Raw genomic sequence first — 19,756 nt, forward strand, 5'->3', positions numbered from 1 at the left:
ATAGTTGAAAAAGATCAAACTATCTTGATGGCTAATTTAGACACCTATTCAACAGAGAAAGAGAGCCCTGTATCAGGGGGAGGATGAGAGCCGATATACAAGATGCAAGTTGCTGCATCTAAGACAGTAGAGCTGCAAGAAGTTATAACATCGCTTCATCCACTTGCTAGTTTTGTTGAGATCACTTCCAGAACAAGCACAATGCAAGTTCAGAGCCGTGCTGGCTGCTGGGTTTGCTGGAGACCATGGGGAAAAGTACAGCACTTTCTCCAAACACCACCACACCCTCCTTGGAGAACAATACCTTCACTCCCTGCCCTTTCCAGGGAGTGCAGCTATGAACTTCCCTTGCTCTTTCCAGAACATCTTTCCACTAATAATTAGCACAATTAATTCAGCTTCAAAAATTCAGCTTCAAAAATTCATTGTGCACCTGCCCACACAAGCTTGCATTTCACACATTTAACACAGCTGGTTAGCACCCAGAGCTAGGTTGTTTTTCTGAGACTGAGGTTTTGCTACAACAAAACAACAGTGTTCCGTGCACCCCTCTCTTCACGTTCTGCACCACAACCACCACAGCCTGCTTCAAGGAGGCAAGAAGCCAGCCCTCTTTCAGTATTTCTGACCTAGAGTTGTAGGATCTGTGATTTCAAGGACATACAAAAGCCAAAGAAGAAACCATAAAACAGAACTAGAGAACATTTACGTACAGCTTTTACAATGCAGCTTGAGAACCAGAAAGAATAATACAACATTTACCTAAAAATCGTGGCTACTGGCTTAAACAAACCAGCCTCTCCTTCTTCTGCTCCTTCATTTGATACTAGGAGTCCCCATGGACCTAAAGAAATCTCAGCTGCCCTTCATTTCCCCTCCATTTAAACCTTAAGTGAGGAATTAATTTCCTGCCTCTCATCCATCTGTGTGATGCTAGTAAATTAGAAGAACTTAAAGTGGAATATACGGACAGCTGATCACACTTAAAATTTACTATGAAAAAGTAACTTCAACCAGAAAAGGATCTTTCAGCACTGATAATACATTGTTCAAGGGGTTACAAATAATCTGCAAGTTAGTCCATATATGACTCAGGCTGAAGAGCATTCCAAGAACCTCATTCCCAGGACTACGTTGGCATGAATCTTGGGATGGTCAACCAGCTGGGTCACCTGCCGGCTGACAGCACACAATAGCAAATCCTGACTATCACATCACAGCTCAGAGTGACTGGTACAGTTTCTGGTCAAGACAAGTCCACATCTGGCAGACAGAAAACACAGCAGATCAATGCACAGATGTAACTGCACAAAAGGAATTTTACAACTTCTAAATGTCCTCAGTATTGGGTTAATGTTTTCCACCTCAGATTATTGATCTATTGAGTCTTGGGCTTGTACCTGAAAGTACCCAGTACTGTATGAATACCTCTACATTCTCCATAACCCCTCGAACATAATTGTTGAATGTCATTGAACCCATCAATATTTGTAGGAGCATGGTATTTCCCATCCAGCAATCAGGTTTCAGATTTCTGCTTAAATTAAAAAAAAAATAGAAGACACAAAAATTCTGTTTTCATCTCTATCTCTTAAGCAGCCACTTTCTTAATCCTCCAGACTGTGGGGGTTCCCTCTCCACACTTTATCACTGTCAGACTCAGAACTCATGATCCTACATCATGAGAGCTGGGGTTGTTTAGTCTGGAGAAGAGGAGGCTGAGGGGAGACCTCATTGCTCTCTCCAACTACCTGAAAGGAGGTTGTGGAGTGGAGGGAGCTGGGCTCTTCTCCCAAGTGACAGGGGACAAGACAAGAGGGAGTGACCTCAAGCTCCGCCAGGGGAGGTTCACGCTGGACATTAGGAAGAAATTTTTCATGGAAAGGGTCATTGGGCACTGGAACAGGCTGCCCAGGGTGGGGGTTGAGTCACCTTCCCTGGAGGGGTTGTAAGGGGCATGTGGATGAGGTGCTGAGGGACATGGTTTAGTGATTGATAGGAATGGTTGGACTCGATGATCCAGTGGGTCCTTTCCAACCTGGTGATTCTATGATTCTATGCAGGGTGCATCTATGCAGCAGCTGAGACCCATGGCTGTAACCTAGCAAGGTCAGATGCTGGGAGCAATGTAGCTGAGTTATGCTGGAGCTCAGTGCATGCCCCATGCCACTGGATTTATTCAGAATCTATACAAATGCCAAGCCTCATGAAAGGCAGTGCTGCTGCATCAGTAGCTGAGTATCGTTAGCTGATATTTCTAAGTGAACTCCACGCTGCAATGCCAAGATACCCTGCAATATATTGCCTGCGATATGCAGGCAAATCTCAAGCACAACAGTATATTGGAGCTGTCTAAGTCTGAGCAAAGTATTTGAGCCCAGAAGGAAGTTAGGGCTGCAAGAGCCAACCTGCTGCTAATACTTAAACTAGCAACACACAAGTATAAGGTAGAAATGCTCAAATAAAGTGAAGTAACATGTGCACTGGAAGGCTCTTTCCCTGGCAGGTTATGTGAATGGTCAGAACTATCATATGCCAAATCTCTAACATCAAAAATGATATTTGAGATGAATAAACCACAGCAAAAGAGAAAATCTCAGATCATATGATTTGTGACTGACGGAGCAAGATCACTGCCTGATAATGTGTTTTGGTGACGGAGATGTTACAGTCACCAGCCACAGTGACCAGACACTCATGTGTCCGTGGCACGTGCTGAGTTCTGCTGCTGCAGAAAAAGAGTAGGCACGGTGTAAAATCAAAATGTGCCTTCTTTTAGGTCTTTGTGCATGAATTAGATGAGGTCACAGATTAAAAAGCAAACCCTTTAAATGCGAAAGCAAGGAAAGTGATGCCAACTCACAGCTGAACAGGCTTGATTGCTGCATTACCCTCCCTCCTCTACTTCATTCCATATAATAATAGAATAAAAAGAAAAAGGATATGGTTATGTTGGTGGGCTTGCCTGATATGAAGGAACAAAACTGCTTTACTACTCTGACTTGCTGCATGGCGTTGGTCCAGTGGCATCAGCTGTCTAGTGCCTCAGATTCTCTTCTTTAAAATGGAAAAAGCAGGAGATGGAGTTAATTAGAGAACGCACAATGCTCTGAGCAGATCAAGCCCTGTACAAATAGTGGCCACTGCCAGTAGGACTGCAGCTCTGCCCAGATTACAGGAGCTATCAGAGCTGAGTGTGGCCATAGTAAGCCTGCGAGACAGGTTCATGTGTTCAAGCAGTTCTTTATTGTGATCTCAGCCCCCTGCTTGATATATTCTTGGCAAGGAGACAATGGTCAGTGCAGGCTGATCTTGGGCTGGCAAGGAACTGTTTCCAGAGACTGATCTAATGGCTGAAACCAGAACATAACATGGGAGGGTTACAAGGAGGGACTGCAGGCAGGTCACCTGCTGCTGATGATTTGAGAAGGACTAGCAAGGCTGTGCTCAGTAAGCTTATGCATCTGAGCTTCTCTGCTCTGCAGAAGCAGTACAATAGCCCTTCCTAGCACAGCGGAACCACAATCTTCTGCCAGTCCGTCTCTCAGGATGGTAACAAGCCAGACCACAGAGCAGCCCACTCCAGCAGAGCTGAGCAGCAGATAGCAACATAACACCTCGAGCACCCCTGCAGCAGACAGACTTCTGTATCTTTACCACAAAGACCACATTTTTTTTTTTCCCTGAGGTGTGCGAGCAGCCTAAGAGAAGCTAGCTGAAGAAAGCATGTTATTAATGAAAGTAATTATTGTGTGTATTTCTGCCTCTCTTTTTTTTTCTTCCACCAAAATGGTGCCCTCAGGTCCCAATGTTAGAGCTTTCCACGGAATAACTAGCATCGACAGAACAGCTCATCTCTGCCTCCAGCCAAGAACACTGTTTGCTGACCTGCCATGATCACAATAGGGAGATTTATCCACAAAAGAACAAGGAGGACAACAGACATCCTTTCAAGGATGGATCCCTCCTGCTTCACCTAATTCTGAAAAAGCTAAAGAGTTGCAAAGCCTCATTTCGGACTGTTCATTTGAGTCATGCTGTGAGCTGAAAACCTCCTAGAAGCTCTCCTCTGTTTCCTGTTTTAGCTAAGGCATAAAAATAATCAGCTATTTCTGCATGCAACAACTTCATTTCAAAGTGACCTCTGCAAGGGAGGAGCAAGCAGCTCTCTGAGGAAGGCTTCAGCCTTAACAAGCTGCCCAGGGTGGAATCACCATCCATGGAGGTGTTTAAAAGACAAGTAGATGAAGTTCCAAGGATATGTTTAGTAGTCGACAGGTACAGTTGGATTTGATGACCTCAAAGGTCTTTTTCAATGAAACGATTCTATTATTCTATGATTCTCTTTTAATTTTAGCCTTGGCAGTCATTAGGAACCCCGGCTTCTTCACCCACAATGTGTACACACAGACATACATGGGGTTTTTTCCATGGCTTCTTTGAAACCTTGAGTTCATTTTCTTTGAGGAAAGGAAGGCTGTTAGAGATAAGCCTTTCAGGACACTCTCTACAAAATCTTGCACTACAAACATTATAGCACACGAGAAATCCACAGGGCTGTTATAAAGCATTTTCTTATTTAAGTTTCTTTCACAGAGGTCACAGGCATTTGGGGAAAAATGTCACCTCACCATCCACCCGTAGAAATCAGCTGAGAACACAACTCTGTACCTTAAATATCACTCACTTGCAAACTTCCTGTCCATTATATCTCTGATCAAAGACAATACAAAGCAGATGCAAACCATGAGCAGTAAACTGACCTTTATGGTTTCTCAGAAAGCTGCTCTAAGAGTTGCAAGGCAACATGTACAGAAAAAGAATGCAACAAAAACCACAGCTCTTTTTTCTTTCTGTCATATTGAAGCAGTGTAATAAATTTTGCCATCTAAGGACAGAAATTTTTGTTAAAACATTACAAGTTGTTAAAACATTAAAAGTATAGAATCATAGAATCACCAGGTTGGAAGAGACCCACCGGATCATCAAGTCCAACCATTCCCATCAATCACTAAACCATGTCCCTCAGCACCTCGTCCACCCGTCCCTTAAACCCCTCCAGGGAAGGTGACTCAACCCCATCCCTGGGCAGCCTCTGTGAAAATTTTTTTCCTAATATTCAGCCTGAACCTCTTAAAACCTCCTAAACCCTAAAGTAGCAGCAGTGTAAAAGTTTGCAACTTATAGGAGAGAAGGCTGCATAATTTAGCCCTCCACGTCTTTATGGGTTTGTGGATGCAACGCTGGCTCCTAAACCTCGAGAGTTCAGTCAGATCCCTTGAAGAAACAAGCATATAGTTTTCCACTGTGTTAAGAAAAGGTAGGTCAAATGTCTCAAGGTGGCATGAACTGCTAAGAGAAATGAACTTAAAGGCTTTCACAGAGAGCTATTAATTCCTAATTCACAGATAGAATGAGAGAGCATCTTTCACTTGGCATCTACAATATATTGTTCTCCCTATAATCAGAAGCACAGTACCTCAGGTAGATATCTTCTTCGAGGGACATGGACTTGTTCTTTGGAGAGAGTTTCAGAAATATGCCAGGCAGATGCTGCAGTCAAATACCACCCAAAAGCAAAATAATTGTTCTTGTGAAGTAGTTACACAGGAAGGAATTATCACCATCCTGAAAGCTCCTTCAACCCCACTATCAGTTTGCTTATACATGAACCTGTTGAGATTTCAAGTGAAATTTGGAAGATTTCTTGTATGTTCCACATAGCCAGTATCCAGTCATTAATAAAGCATTTAAAATACTCTTAAAAACCATGCACTACAACTCAAATGCTCTTAAAATTAGATGTCAAGCAGTAAAAGGATCCATTAACCAGAGCAGAAACATATTATCCAAAGACATCAGGTTAAAAAAATTGGCACCAAGAAGTCATTTTCAGCACTTCAGAGCTCTAAACTGTGTGAAAACCAAATCTGCGAACCACCAGAATAAAACTATATGTTTTCAACTTGACTGTAAGGTACCTGCTAACACACAATTGCCAGCTGGGTGTTACAAAGCATTCAAAAAGAAACTAAATGGCTTGAAAAACAAGTGCTTACAAAAGAATGTAAACACTTTTGCACCTACACAGGGACCTTAAGAAATCACCAGTCAGTAGCTTGTGTTAACCTGAACCAGCAGTGCTGAGCATGTTGTGGTTATATCTCCCAAATAACAACAGAAACCGCACATGAGTTATTGGATAGAAAAAATCACAAGCAGCAATCAGTGAGAGATGGGTGGGAAAAAACCTAACTCTAGGCAATTCTACCAATATAGGCTCTAGAAATATGTCATGTAGCATTTAAAACCTCTAGACGCATGTAAACATCTGTTTGCAGGATAGACTGGAAATAATCCAGTGCCCTACAACATATCATAAGCCACAACAAGAGAAGAACTTGCTTCTATCCCGTATATGAATGTTTTGTGGCTCAGCTCAGCTTATCAACCTCCTTGTCATCTGAGTTCAAGCACGTACTTGTCAGACATGCCTTAGTCAAAGGGATAACATACTTTTCTCAGTTGAATTTTACTGAGTCTGTGGGCTCCATCAGCAGTACATGCACTGGAAGATAATCAAAAATTATTGCTTATGAGCCCTTCCTTTCCTGCGAGCTCAGCTCAGGCCACTCTACATAGACCTGGCACCCTAGGTTACTGCTGCATGGTTCGTACCTCACCTGACATGTTTTCTTTGCTTCTAACATACTCTCCTTGCTCAGCTGCCTTGGCTTTCTCCATCTGCACTGGGTAAACAAGAGCTGCAGTTCTGCTCCCCCTCTCAAAGCCGCTTTGCTCCCAGCTGCAGTTTCTGTTGTTTAACCCTTGAAACAGGGCAGGAGATCTCACAAACACTCTGCTATCATTCGCCCTGCTGTGTGTATCATTCGCCCAGCCTCAGAGCTTTATACTGTGCTTCCTATACTTGTCCTTGAAAATTGTGTCCCTTTCCAGTGCAGGCACAGGAGGCAGAAAACAGCAAAGGCAACAGGATAAACCCAGAGCAATTCTGTCTTCAACTCTGGAGATGAAAAATTCAATTTGAATCATAGAATCATAGAATCACCAGGTTGGAAGACACCCACCGGATCATCGAGTCCAACCATTCCTATCAATGGAATCCCATGCCTGCATTCCAAGGAAGCTCTGAGACCGCGCTGCACCTTGGAACCACCCTGGCTCTCTTGAACAACCAAATACTCAACCCCTTCCTCTGCCACTCAAGCTGATTTCCCCAGCAGTTCTCTTCAGCAGCTCATTCATCACTGCTTGGGTTAATTATGGCTTTCATTCTCTACCCCTTCACACAGGTACAGCATGTGAAATGTCACACTATATGCCATTTTCCTCAGCTAGGTTTTACTCCTTTTTTCAATTTTATTTGTGCTAAGCCAAAGAAGCCACCCTCACTATTCTTTCTTTTCACAGCTTGTTTTTTTCACAGTTGCGGTCGTGTCTTCTCAGCAGTGTTTCTACAGAAAGCTGATGACAAATGTCAGTTTGCTCATCTCAAGCCTCCACGTGTCGCCTCTCTGGGAGTATTGCCCTTTTCTACTAAACCTGCATCTTTCTTCCAAAATGAAAACGTGACAAAAAGTGATTCGCTATGAGCATTTTAGTCCCTAGATCAGTATCGAATTTGTTACATCACCTTCTCTGGCTCTACATCCACCCCTGAGCTGGGCTTGTCTAGGTACAAAGACAGAAAGGGTCTAAATGTTGCACAGGACATTTAGACGTGCTCTGCTTGGTCTTGCTGCTGCCCCTGAACTCAGCAAAGGGACAGCACCACCTTGCCCAGACACGGATGTGCATGGCTGTAGCTTCACACCAGGACCTGCCCCAGCAGGAGGGGACACTGTGGTGACAACACAGCAGCAGGCTGGCCTTGTTGTCCCCTCCTGCAGTGGGTCAGCACAGCTCCCAGCCTTCGGGCACCGTGCAGGCTCTGGTGGGAAGACCTTCCTCTTTCATCCTGTGAGGAAAGCTGTTCCTCTCTGAACGAGGACCTTGACAGTCTTCTGGGAGTGGTTTTGGGGGATGCGGGAGAGGTGCTGAGATGGACCTCTTAACAAGGGGCTGCAAAGCCTTCATCGTCCCTCAGGCTCTGCTCTGGTCCAGCCTCCACCTGATCTCAATGCAGATGGTGTCATCCCCCCTCGGAGATCTCCTGGGCTGAAGCCTCATGCAGAAAGGGAGGGAGAGGAGCTTGCAGTGTTCCCCTGCCCAGGTGCCCACGTCATGGGTGCCACAGGGCCAGCCAGCACCAGAGCGATGGGGCTGCTGCAAGTGGTGAGGTGAAGGGGCTGTGTTTGCCTAGGGGATGGAGAGAGAGGCCAAGGGACCCCCATGAGATGACACAAGACACCACTGTGGCCACACTCACGAGGACATTAGATGGGTGACAGCTGTGAGGCACCATCTCCTGCTTCAGCTTGAGTAACCCCTGTGGCCCTCAGTCCTCACAACTGGGTGCAAAGTGGTGTTTGAAGGATGGGCCAGGCTTCCCCAGTGCCATCTGTTTCTCACTTGTCTCCATTTGACATTTTCAGCTCTTCAGGAAATTAATGTTAGCCACTACGAAAGGATTGCACAAATATATATCATCTGAAGTGTTCTTTGTTTTTTTCTTCAGAGATCAGTTTTAAAATGAAAGAAACCCCACCTGTAGTTTACGCAAATAAACTGGGAAATAATTATTACATTGTCTATTGAGGTGCTGTTAGGAGCAAGTTATATTGCATTTTGCAGGAAGCCCTTGAATCACTCTTAGAATCAAAGAATCATAGAATCACCAGGTTGGAAGAGACCCACCAGATCATCGAATCCAACCATTCCCATCAAACGCTAAACCATGTCCCTCAGCTCCTCGTCCACCCGTCCCTTAAACACCTCCAGGGAAGGGGACTCAACCCCCTCCCTGGGCAGCCTGTTCCACTGCCCAATTACCCTTTCTGTGAAGAATTTTTTCCTAATGTCCAGCCTGAACCTCCCCTGGTGGAGCTTGAGGCCATTCCCTCTTGTCCTGTCCCCTGTCACTTGGGAGAAGAGCCCAGCTCCCTCCTCTCCACAACCTCCTTTCAGGTAGTTGTAGAGAGCAATGAGGTCTCCCCTCAGCCTCCTCTTCTCCAGGCTAAACACCCCCAGCTCTCTCAGCCGTTCCTCATAAGGCCTGTTCTCCAGCCCCTTCCCCAGCTTCGTTGCTCTTCTCTGGACTCGCTCCAGAGCCTCAACATCCTTCTTGTGGTGAGGGGCCCAGAACTGAACACAGGATTCGAGGAGCGGTCTCACCAGTGCCGAGTCCAGAGGGAGAAGAACCTCCCTGGACCTGCTGGTCATGCCGTTTCTGATCCAAGCCAAGATGCCCTTGGCCTTCTTGGCCACCTGGGCCACTGCTGGCTCATGTTCAGTTGCTGTCAACCAACACCCCCAGGTCCCTCTCCTCCAGGCAGCTTTCCAGCCAGGCTTCTCCTAGTCTGTAGCTGCTTAGGGTTGTTGTGCCCCTAGTGCAGGACCCGGCATTTGGCCTTGTTAAACCTCATACCATTGGTCTCAGCCCCACAGTGCAGCCTGTTCAGATCCCTTTGGAGCCCCCCGACCCTCCAGCAGATCCACGCTTCCACCCAGTTTAGTGTCATCCACAAACTTGCTAAGGGTGCACTCGATGCCTTCATCCAGGTCATTGATGAAGACATTGAACAGGGCTGGACCCAGCACTGAGCCCTAGGGAACCCCACTTGTCACTGGCAACTTGTCACTCTCCTAGAAAAAGGAAACTCTTCTAAAAAGAGTCACTCTTCTAAAAAAATGAAACAAGAAAACACTAAGAGAAACAAACCATTCAACAACTCGCATTCATTTGCAAGATATATGAAACAGTCTTTAATACATGTCTAAAAATATGGAGCAACTATACAAAGCCCCACTTACGAAGATAATTTTATTCGTGTACAGCCAAGTGAAGATTGCAGGGTCTGCAATCAACAGACACTTCCCTACGAGTAAAACCCATCCCTCCACCAACCACCCAAGGGAGCAGATTTCACACTCAGTCTGGTGCCCAGCATTTCACAAGTGACATTAGAAGGGAAATGACCTCTTCTAAGTGGCAAGGTGAGATCTCAGCAGAGCTCACCCCAGAGAGGGAGGATCCCCTCTGCTTGGCTCCGCTCCAGCCATACACTCTCAACAACAGCAAACTGGCCCTAATCCTTCATAAACTAAACAAATGCATCAATAAAGAAAAAATTTAGTTTAGCCTGTCCCCAGAAACCACAAGCCAACTGTGTGAATCCTGCCATGTAAGGGTGCAGTTTGATATTCCCCTTATCATGCAAGATCACTGACTTTCCACAGTGGACCTGGCTCTGCAAAACCAAAACACCCCTGGAGGAAGCTGTAGCCCTTCCTTGGCTAGAGAAGAGCAAAGCTCATTGTAGCAACCTGTTCTAAGCCATTACCACACCAAATTAAATTTCCACTTGGCTCTTCTGAGTTTTTGATAAATTCCCTCATTAAGAGTGATTTTGGATAATTCACCTGTGCCCAGTTTGGAATGCAGGCACTGGCTCTATCCCAGATTCATTCAGTATGTACTTTACAGTGCAGACTCATTGACCTGGAGAATGCGTTTTGCTGTCTAAGGCATCTGGAGTTTGAGACAACATAGGCACATCGCAAATAGTTTAGCAGTCCCCCAAAGCTGCCATACCCCAAGTCTAGTCATTTCACACATCAACCACATCAAGATCCACACTAATCATGCCAATGCCTCTGTCAAGGGCAGGAATTTAAAATATAGACTTGATTGCACTTCAGGGGGGCTGTTACAATCTTTGAATAGGTAATTCTACACATATTTCTGGAATCCTCAACATAAGAAGGATATGGAGCTGTTGGAATGGGTCTAGAGGAGGCTACAAAGATGATCAGAGGGCTGGGACACCTCCCATATGAGGACAGGCTGAGAGAGTTGGGGTTGTTCAGAATGAAGAATAGAAGACTCCGAGGAGACCTTATAGTAACCTTCCAATACCTGAAGGGGGCCTACAAGAAAGGTGAGGAGGGACTATTTACAAAGGCTTGTAGTGATAGAACAAGGGGGAATGGTTATAAACTGGAGAGGGGCAGAGTTAGACTGGACATAAGGAGAAACTTCACCATGAGAGTGATGAGACAGTGGAACATGTTGCCCAGGGAAGCTGTGGCTGCCCCATCCCTGGAGGCGTTCAAGGCCAGGCTGAATGGTCCTTGGGCAGCCTGATCCAGTGGGAGGTGTCCCTGCCCATGCAAGGGGGTTGGAACTGGACGACCTTTAAGGTCCCTCCCAAACTATTATATGATTCTTTGATATCTAGCACTTCACTTGAAACATACTCTGCCACAAGTTTTCTCAGTTCTCTTCAGAAGAGATTTCTTTCTTGTTACTCTTGAGTAATTTTAGCTACCTGAGCTCTTGGGCAGACCCACAAAGGTCCATAAGAGAACTGTAATCCATGGATCCACTACATATTATGAAATAGGCCTGTTATGGCCTTTATGAGCACTCATCAAAGCTCGGAACCAGACCTTTCAATCTATCTCCCCTTCCTGAAAGAGTTATTTATCAATCAAACAAACATGTCCATATGTTGCACTTAGCCAAATATGTAGTCCAAAAATAATACTTTCCACACTATGCTGCATGGGCAGGATACTTGCATTTCTCTACATTTTCTACACATAAAAAAAAGGTATTTCACAAGTGATCAAAGAAGCAGAATCAGCTTTGGAAATGAGGCAAGTGTTTCTTTCCTCTGAAGAAGGTAGATGATCGTATCTTCTGCTCAGCTACTGCATTAGCTTGTTCAGACAGCTCTCAGAGAGACAAGTAAAGGAATGGTTGATTCACATATGGTCCCAGCTGGTAGAAGCTTAGTCGTCAACGGAGTAAGTGTTAGTTCTGACCAAAGTGTTATGTCTAGAAATGCAGGTCATATCTTCATACACTGCATTTGGTGTTCTTTTCTGGAAATACTTCTTTATCTGAAAAACAAATCAAAACAAAGAGCCATTCGGAACAGAGCTTGAGAAGACCTTGACCAAAGAGTCAATTTAGATCTTAGGAGCCCATCTGTTTGAAGTGGAAACGTACGTTTAAAATCCCTCTTAAAACCTCAACAGGTCTTAAAGGGTTAGAATCATAGAATCACCAGGTTGGAAAAGACCCACCGGATCATCGAGTCCAACCTTTCCTATCAAACACTAAACCATGTCCCTCAGCACCTCGTCCACCCGTCCCTTAAACCCCTCCAGGGAAGGGGACTCAACCCTCTCCCTGGGCAGCCTCTGCCAGTGCCCAATGACCCTTTCTGTGTACATGGAAGGACAAGATAGGAGTCTAGCCTGCAAATCATATTCTGTTGATTTTGAGTAATCTTTATGGAGCAGCAGGATCTATCAACAACAAATTATTTCTGGGCAATTTCTACAGAATATGAATGTAAATAGTATAAAAGTAAAAATTCCTTGTCACTTTTTTTTTTCTTACAGAGGGCAAAATTTTCTCCTACTGCTACTTTCAGACATTAGGCTATTTAATGATGTTTAGTTGTACTGGTATATGCAGACTGATTCCCAAATGGAAAAAAAGAAAGGCAGCAAAACAGAGTAGAGGGGTGCTCAGTTCAGGGAAATGCATACAATGCGTGTCTATGTTGTTTACTGCGAGGTTTACTTGAGGTATGTTGTCAAAAAGCAAACAACATGTCATTTACTAAGAGTTACAGACACGTAAGAATTCAGTCTGTACTGCCAAGAGTTTACAGCTGGAAGGCATTGAACTGGGGCAAAGAAGAGACAATAGAAAGCCATGGCTCCTTAGGTTTAAAAAGTGCTAAACTCAGTCGCTGTTTATAAAAAGGCACCTATTCACTATTCTGATTCTGTTTTGCTTTGGCATGGCAGCAGCATACTTACATTGGCACGGCTTAAGGTGCAGTATATCAACGCAGAAAACTGTAGCGCTACCATGATGATAAGGCTGTAGAAGACCCAGGAACTGTTACTGCAGTCTCTCTGCTCCGCTTCTGCATGTGAAATTATATCATTATTATAAATATAAAGAGGCAGAATTCTATTCGTGTCATGAAAAAGTTATTTACTGGTTACCAAGAAATCAAATACCAACAGCATGCTACACAGCCACATTTGTCATCCCATTAGTGTCCTCACTGGCGTTCCCAGTGCTCTTCTAGAGGCTGGTAATGACTGCAGGTGGCATGCAAAGAGTCGGTGACAAGCACTCTGCAAAGGTGTTAGCTTCCATACCACAGATCAGAAGCAGGACCGCACGCTCAGAGGGGAAATAGAAAACATTTTATGCAGTATTATAACAACACTGAGGGCTTGGCCAGTATATAGGAATGATATAATGGGTAGGTCTGTAAGCAGTACAGACAAAAATACTGTAATCTGAAGTGCGTACACTGAGCAGAATAGTGCTAGTGGAAAAGGTTACAGTTATCTAAAACCTCAATTAATCCGTATCTGAATAACATAATATCTAGCAATCACCCTGCTGCTTTGATGTGCAGCTGTCCTTTTCCCCAGCTCAGGTTACCGAGTTGTTGCTCCAATTATGGCCATCAGCACAGAATGAAACCACAGTCTTTTTTTCTGCAGACTGTAGATAGATCTACCACAACTCTCACGGCCTATATAAACCTTATTTTACTTGCCCAAAGATCTCATCAAAGCCCAATGCAGAGAAATAAGCTGCACCAGTAAGATCAGAATCAAGCATCATATTGCTGTTTTTTTCTTCATCTTAGAAAACGGCTACACCATCCCACAGAAAAAAAAACCCCAAATCCTGTCTTTAGAACATGTGCTCACAGTGTGCTCATGGTATAACAAAGGTGAGCAAGATCGTGCCTGCTATCATCTGTTGTACCTGAAATAAAGGCCTGAGGACTTGTTCTGTACTCCCTGTTACGATCTATTTTTAAACACAAAGACTTGCTATAGCGAATGGTTTCTAAGAGACATTTATGTCACATTAAGGTCAAATAACTGATGCTAAAAGCACAGATACATTTTCTAAAGCTGGCAGATTGTTCATAAACACACCAAAGCATTTGTTGTCTGATTTGGACCTTTTTTATTAAGATGCAGCATTAAAGCAAGTTTTCTCTTTTACAAATTCCGCTCTGGTTGTACAAGACAAGTAGAAACATAGTGCCCATTTCTGTGTGCTAGTACAACAGGGCACAGAGGAGTCGGAGCACTCTCCCCAAACTTTCCTGAGCACTGGAAGAACTCTAGTCATAGATCAGTGCTGTACCTGTCCTGTCTGAAGTTCCACAAGCTTTTAGTCCACCTTTTTGTCCACCTTTTATATCTACCTTTTTTATTGCAACATTACTATAGTTATTCATAATTAAACAAGCCAAAGGACATTACCTTTAATCAGCATCATGGTGCCATTTCTGTTCCCTGAGAGAAAAGATGCATTTCTCAGCACCCCAACACATACATATACATCACTGTCGCTTTTCCGTAGGTCGTGTAGAGTTATCACTATTTTCTTTTCTTGCTTTGAATATTCCAGGCGTTTAGCAAAAGCAGGAAAAATAGTTGAAACATTCTGACTTGACACATACAGCACTTTCTCAGGCTGCGTGTGTGTCTTCAGCAATAAGATCCCTTCGTATTCATGCGGGCTTTTCAATGCACAGGTGATACTGGTAGACTGGCCTTGCTGAGGGTTGACATAGAGTGGTGACTGTTCAACAAATCCACTGTTTTCTCCTAAAAACAAGAGAGATTTATGAGGAACGGCTGAGAGAGCTGGGGGTGTTTAGCCTGGAGAAGAGGAGGCTGAGGGGAGACCTCGTTGCTCTCTACAACTACTTGAAAGGAGGTTGTGGAGAGGAGGGAGCTGGGCTCTTCTCCCAGGTGACAGGGAACAGGATGAGAGGGAATGGCCTCAAGCCCCACCAGGGGAGGTTCAGGCTGGACATTAGGAAAAATTTTTTCACAGAAAGGGTCATTGGGCACTGGCAGAGGCTGCCCAGGGAGGGGGTTGAGTCACCTTCCCTGGAGGTGTTTAAGGGAAGGAGCTGAGGGACATGGTTTAGTGAGTGATGGGAATGGTTGGACTCAGTGATCCAATGGGTCTCTTCCAACCTGGTGATTCTACGATTCTACGATTCTACCACATACTTAACACAGTGCGTTTTCACTAGGGAGCAAATACAGACATCAAGACAGAAAGAAGAGACCTCAGAAATTTAGATGAAACTTTTTTTTAAAGGCTAACTTCACATGTGCTTTGAGAAGAAAGATACACATCAGCGCACCCTGGCATGCTTTCCTGCCCCAGGGTCCAACAGCAGGACTGACCAAACAGGCTTACCTGGTTGAAAAGGGTCTCCATCTACCTAAAAAATACATATACTGAACTTTTCTAAGAGAATACAGCTTCATCAGTTTGCCTTTGAGGCATGGACCATAGCCTGCTTTCTCAAGTGAGATTCAGACATAGAAAGATCTGGGGACTACTGGTCTGGATGAAATCATAGAATGTGGGTACATTCCATGCTTGCTGTCCAGCTGGGAAGACCAATTTCCTCTGAGGACAGTCCCTGATCCTTTCGACTTTATCTTGAACATGAACGAGGGAACAAAGACAGGATTTTTCACATTTGCACAAAAAATAATTCTGGGAAGACTGTAAGCATTTCAGAGAAGAGGATCAGAATCAAATCCGGATATAAGGTAATTTAATAAAGTAATTTGCAGAAACAGTACATAATCAACAAGATGTAATTCAGCTGAGAGACCACAGTCAATAAGTTTGAAAAGAGAAGCTGAAGGAAGGATATGATAAGACTTCATAAACAGAATCACAATTACTGACTCAGCAATGCCTTGGGAACAGGAAAATAACCCGTAATTTCTGGCAAAGATGTTTCAGTTTAGATGGTCTCATTAGAAGGGTAGGTATTTAGAGGAATAAGTTGCCAAAAAACAATGTGGACTCAACTTTCTTCTAATTAGAAAGACAGGAAGACAGACAGAAAGAAAGTGAAAATAAAGACAGAAAAATTTTTCCCCTAACCAGAAATGACTGCCAAAAGGAGCACGTGTGTCCATCCATCACTGTTGTTAAGAAGAGGAAAGCACCCACATCTGTTTATCCACCAATGCCTGACTTGCAATCCCCAATTATTATCTATTTGTCATTTAAGACAAAATAGTAAAAATGAAAGAGATTTGCAAAAACCACTACCAAAGAAAAAAAAAAAGGCTGACAGCTTTGCTAATTATTCATAGAGATCTGACTGAGTGTTTTGAAAAAATATATGGCTCCTCACTGTTTCCAGAACTTCTGAAGCAAGTTATGATTCATGTGAAAACATGTAGCTAAGATTAAATTAGTAATAAAGTAATAAACTGATGTTATAGGTGTTTTCTTGGTACTGTTCTCTCTAATGTGTTTCCTTCATCTTTTCAAGGAGCAGATCAACGCATTCCCTCAAATCAGTACATAACCTGAGCAGGCATAGCTGAAGTTCTGCCAGACTCTCCCTTTCATTATGCTTCCTCCCAATTTTTGATTTAAAATACATATCTCTGTTTATTAATTTGTGATGTAAAAGGCGGAATTGCCATACCTTTCACCACTACTATGGTTGTCTTCCCATTCAGCTTTTTGTGATGGCCTTTGAATTTAACATACTTAACACATACGTAGATGTTGGAATCAGATTCCTTTGCATTGTGCAGAGTTATCCTGAGATTCCCTCCTTCCTTAGAATACTTGATGCGATTAGCCAAAGCAGAAAGGATATTTGAAGTATTCTGACTGGAAACATAGATCACATTGACCGGCTGCGGTATGTTAGTTGTCAAGTACGTTCCCAATTCATATCCTGAACCTTTCATTGAGCAAGTTATTCTGATGGAGTCTCCTTCCCAAACACTGATAATGTCTGTTGACTGTTCATTTTCTCCACCTAAAAATAAGAAATTTAATTTAAATTATATCAGAATTCTTCTTGATGTAGTGATATCAAAGTAGTTCTCAAAAACAACTACTCTGTCAATAGAATTACTCTGTAAGACTGGCCCTTAGTCTTGCCATCCTGTGTATTATCTCTTGGCTGTCCTGGATCCTCTAGTGCCTTGCATGCCTGTTGACCAGTGCAACTCAACACCTCACCAAAGCTTAAAAGGTCATAAGAGAAAAAAAAAAAGGCTTCTGTCACTTTTGCAAACTATTTAATCTGCTCTGTAGATTTTTAGAAAGGAGGCTTTAACATCAGAAACATGAACTCTCTTAGCAAGAGACTGCAGAAATTGTAACTCCAGCATATGCTAAGAAAGAAAGGTATAAAAATATATGAGATCCTTTGAGTTCTCTGATGACCTCAGTTCCAAAAGAAACTGAAGAGTGAGTGCTTGTGCAATGAATAGAGAAGAACAGAAGGATCAAAAGGAAAACACCAAAAAGAAATTACTTTAAAAGCAAGAGAAGAAATATTAGATATAGACTGCTGCACACCTAGAACAAACGTAGTATAGAAAGGGTAGAATTATTCACTGTTGACAAGAAAATTAAGGATCCCTACAAGTTAAAACGATTTTAATACAGGAACAAACATAGAATTCAAACGCATAAAGAGCAGATCATGGGAATTTAGATACAGTATGTCAATCCAACCTGACCAGATATGAAGACATTCCTCCTACGACACTTGGAGAAGAAATGAAGGCAACCCAGGAGTTGTCAGCAATTACTTCCAAAACAGCAGAGAAATGGGGTTATGGAGAGGGCTGGAGAAGCATGGGTAACTCTGCTTTTAAAAGCAGGGAAGGAAAGACTAGGAAATTCATCTCCATCTGCTTAAAATCATTAAGCTGGCTATTTAGAGCCATCCTTTTCCTCAGCCTGTTCTCCTCAGAGGTTCATACTGTTTTCCCCAAGTGTGCCTCCAGCTTGTAGTCTTGATAGCTACAACAATATTCAGCAATGAATATTTCTAGTAAAGTTTTATTACACCTTCAACAATTATTTCCTTAGTAAATATTAATATTCATTTTTATCCAGTTGTGGGCTCCCCCAACAACCGTAACAATAGAGATAAAGTTCATGTTAAATTACTGGGAAAATTACTTCTGCTCTTTCTACAGAAAGTAATTTTTACATAGAAAAGTTCCAATTACAATAATTTTTCTTTTCCCTAAAAACTAATTCTATAATTTCAGAGAATGTTTTTCAAAGTTCCACCTGCTTTTGCTAATGCTGAACTTGCCAGGAACCTGCTCGAGATAAAAGACTACAGGTGGAGGTGGAGGAATAGGAAACAAAATATTTAAACTTGTGAAATGTAAAAGCATCAATGTTGTACGTACTGTTCTGGCCAGGGAAGCACGGGAGGAGCAGAAGAGAGAGAGATGCAGTTAGTAAACATGATATCCACAGCATTTTCAAAGATCTTTTTAGTTGTTCTCCGTTATCTGACTGACGAGTTAAAGACCTGAAAGAAAGGGTTGTAGGCTACAAGTTGGCCTGTCCAGCAACATCAGCTGTCTATCAAGAGAAGTTGGCAATGTGCTTCCTTTGCCTTAGTATCACAACAAATGTGACCCAGAGGGGGAAGAGAAATTACTCTCAAGAGGCGTATCTTGTTTTAGACTTCACACTTAAAACGCCCACAGTTTCCTACTACTGAACTACCCCCAGCCCTGAGAGCAGAATTAGAGTGTCTATGGTGAGCACCTACATTCCCTTTACAGTCAACTGAGAAAAGGTAGGCTCGAAGTTGCTCTTCATGGTGCCGAAGACAAACATTTATGACCTGTTGTGGACTTACTGGAAATGTAAGCGTTTGGTACAATCAGTTCAGTCTAACAATGTTTCCACAGGCTTAAAAGGCTGCTTGGCTGGTGGCAAATGCAAAAGTCTTGGATTTGTAAGGAGCAAGTAGATTAGAGATGCTCCATAACATCAGGTAAACCTAAAATTACTATACTAACCCTGCTCACAAAACTGGAAGTTTGATCTGTATCTTGGCATTGACAATGTGCGTAATTCCCAAGCAACAGCATGGTCTGCACCTCTCACGTGCCTCTTGGCTTCACATTTAATAACACATTTCGTAGTGCCTGCAGTACACAAGAGCTGCTAACCACCAACTAAAAGGAATCTCTGCTCTGTGCTCATATGTAGCTCCTGCCCCGCCCCGATCCGATGAAAGGTGCTTCTTGCAAGCACTGCTCTCTGTGTGAATACATAGGGAAAGGGGGTGTTCCTCGAGTTTCTTGAATGCTTGAAGGCTTAGAGGTGTCATCAATTAATTTAAAGAAAACAGAGTTCAGGCAGGTTGTGCAATGAGCTTTTCATTAGTCCTACAAAGGCTCACTACTAGATGCAAAAGCAGATGCCAGCAGACATCTCTTACTCCCTGTCTTTGCTTTTCCTGCATTCAAGACACGAATCATGAAGGTGAAGCACTGTAAAGGACATTAACAGATCGACAACATTATGATCAACACAGGGTTGCCACTGAACAGCCAGTTTTTACGCTACAAATTTTATTGTGATGGTTATAATTAAACAAAACTAAACATCATTAAAATACACTATCAAATCATGGTATCTGGTAAGTTGGACTGCTTGGTATCTTTAGTAATATTTTTATTTCATAAACAATTACTTGCCGATATTTGAATATTGCAAAACAACACAGCACAGTTGCTTAGAACA

General features: G+C 43.1%; 1 protein-coding gene across 1 annotated transcript; it reads right to left on the reverse strand.

Annotated features, from left to right (window-relative positions):
- Window positions 1-11,329: 11,329 nt before the first annotated feature.
- Window positions 11,330-18,640, reverse strand: CD7 (CD7 molecule). Its single transcript, XM_069872490.1, has 5 exons — window positions 18,403-18,640; window positions 16,662-17,003; window positions 14,446-14,793; window positions 12,961-13,070; window positions 11,330-12,027 (listed from the first exon to the last, which is right to left on the reverse strand). Exons 1-5 carry the CDS (start codon window positions 18,473-18,475, stop codon window positions 11,917-11,919), a joined length of 984 nt encoding a protein of 327 aa, XP_069728591.1. The 5' UTR covers window positions 18,476-18,640; the 3' UTR covers window positions 11,330-11,916.
- Window positions 18,641-19,756: the final 1,116 nt, after the last annotated feature.

This window comes from Phaenicophaeus curvirostris, chromosome 19 (genome assembly GCF_032191515.1).
Source record: "Phaenicophaeus curvirostris isolate KB17595 chromosome 19, BPBGC_Pcur_1.0, whole genome shotgun sequence".
Taxonomy (NCBI): domain Eukaryota; kingdom Metazoa; phylum Chordata; class Aves; order Cuculiformes; family Cuculidae; genus Phaenicophaeus; species Phaenicophaeus curvirostris.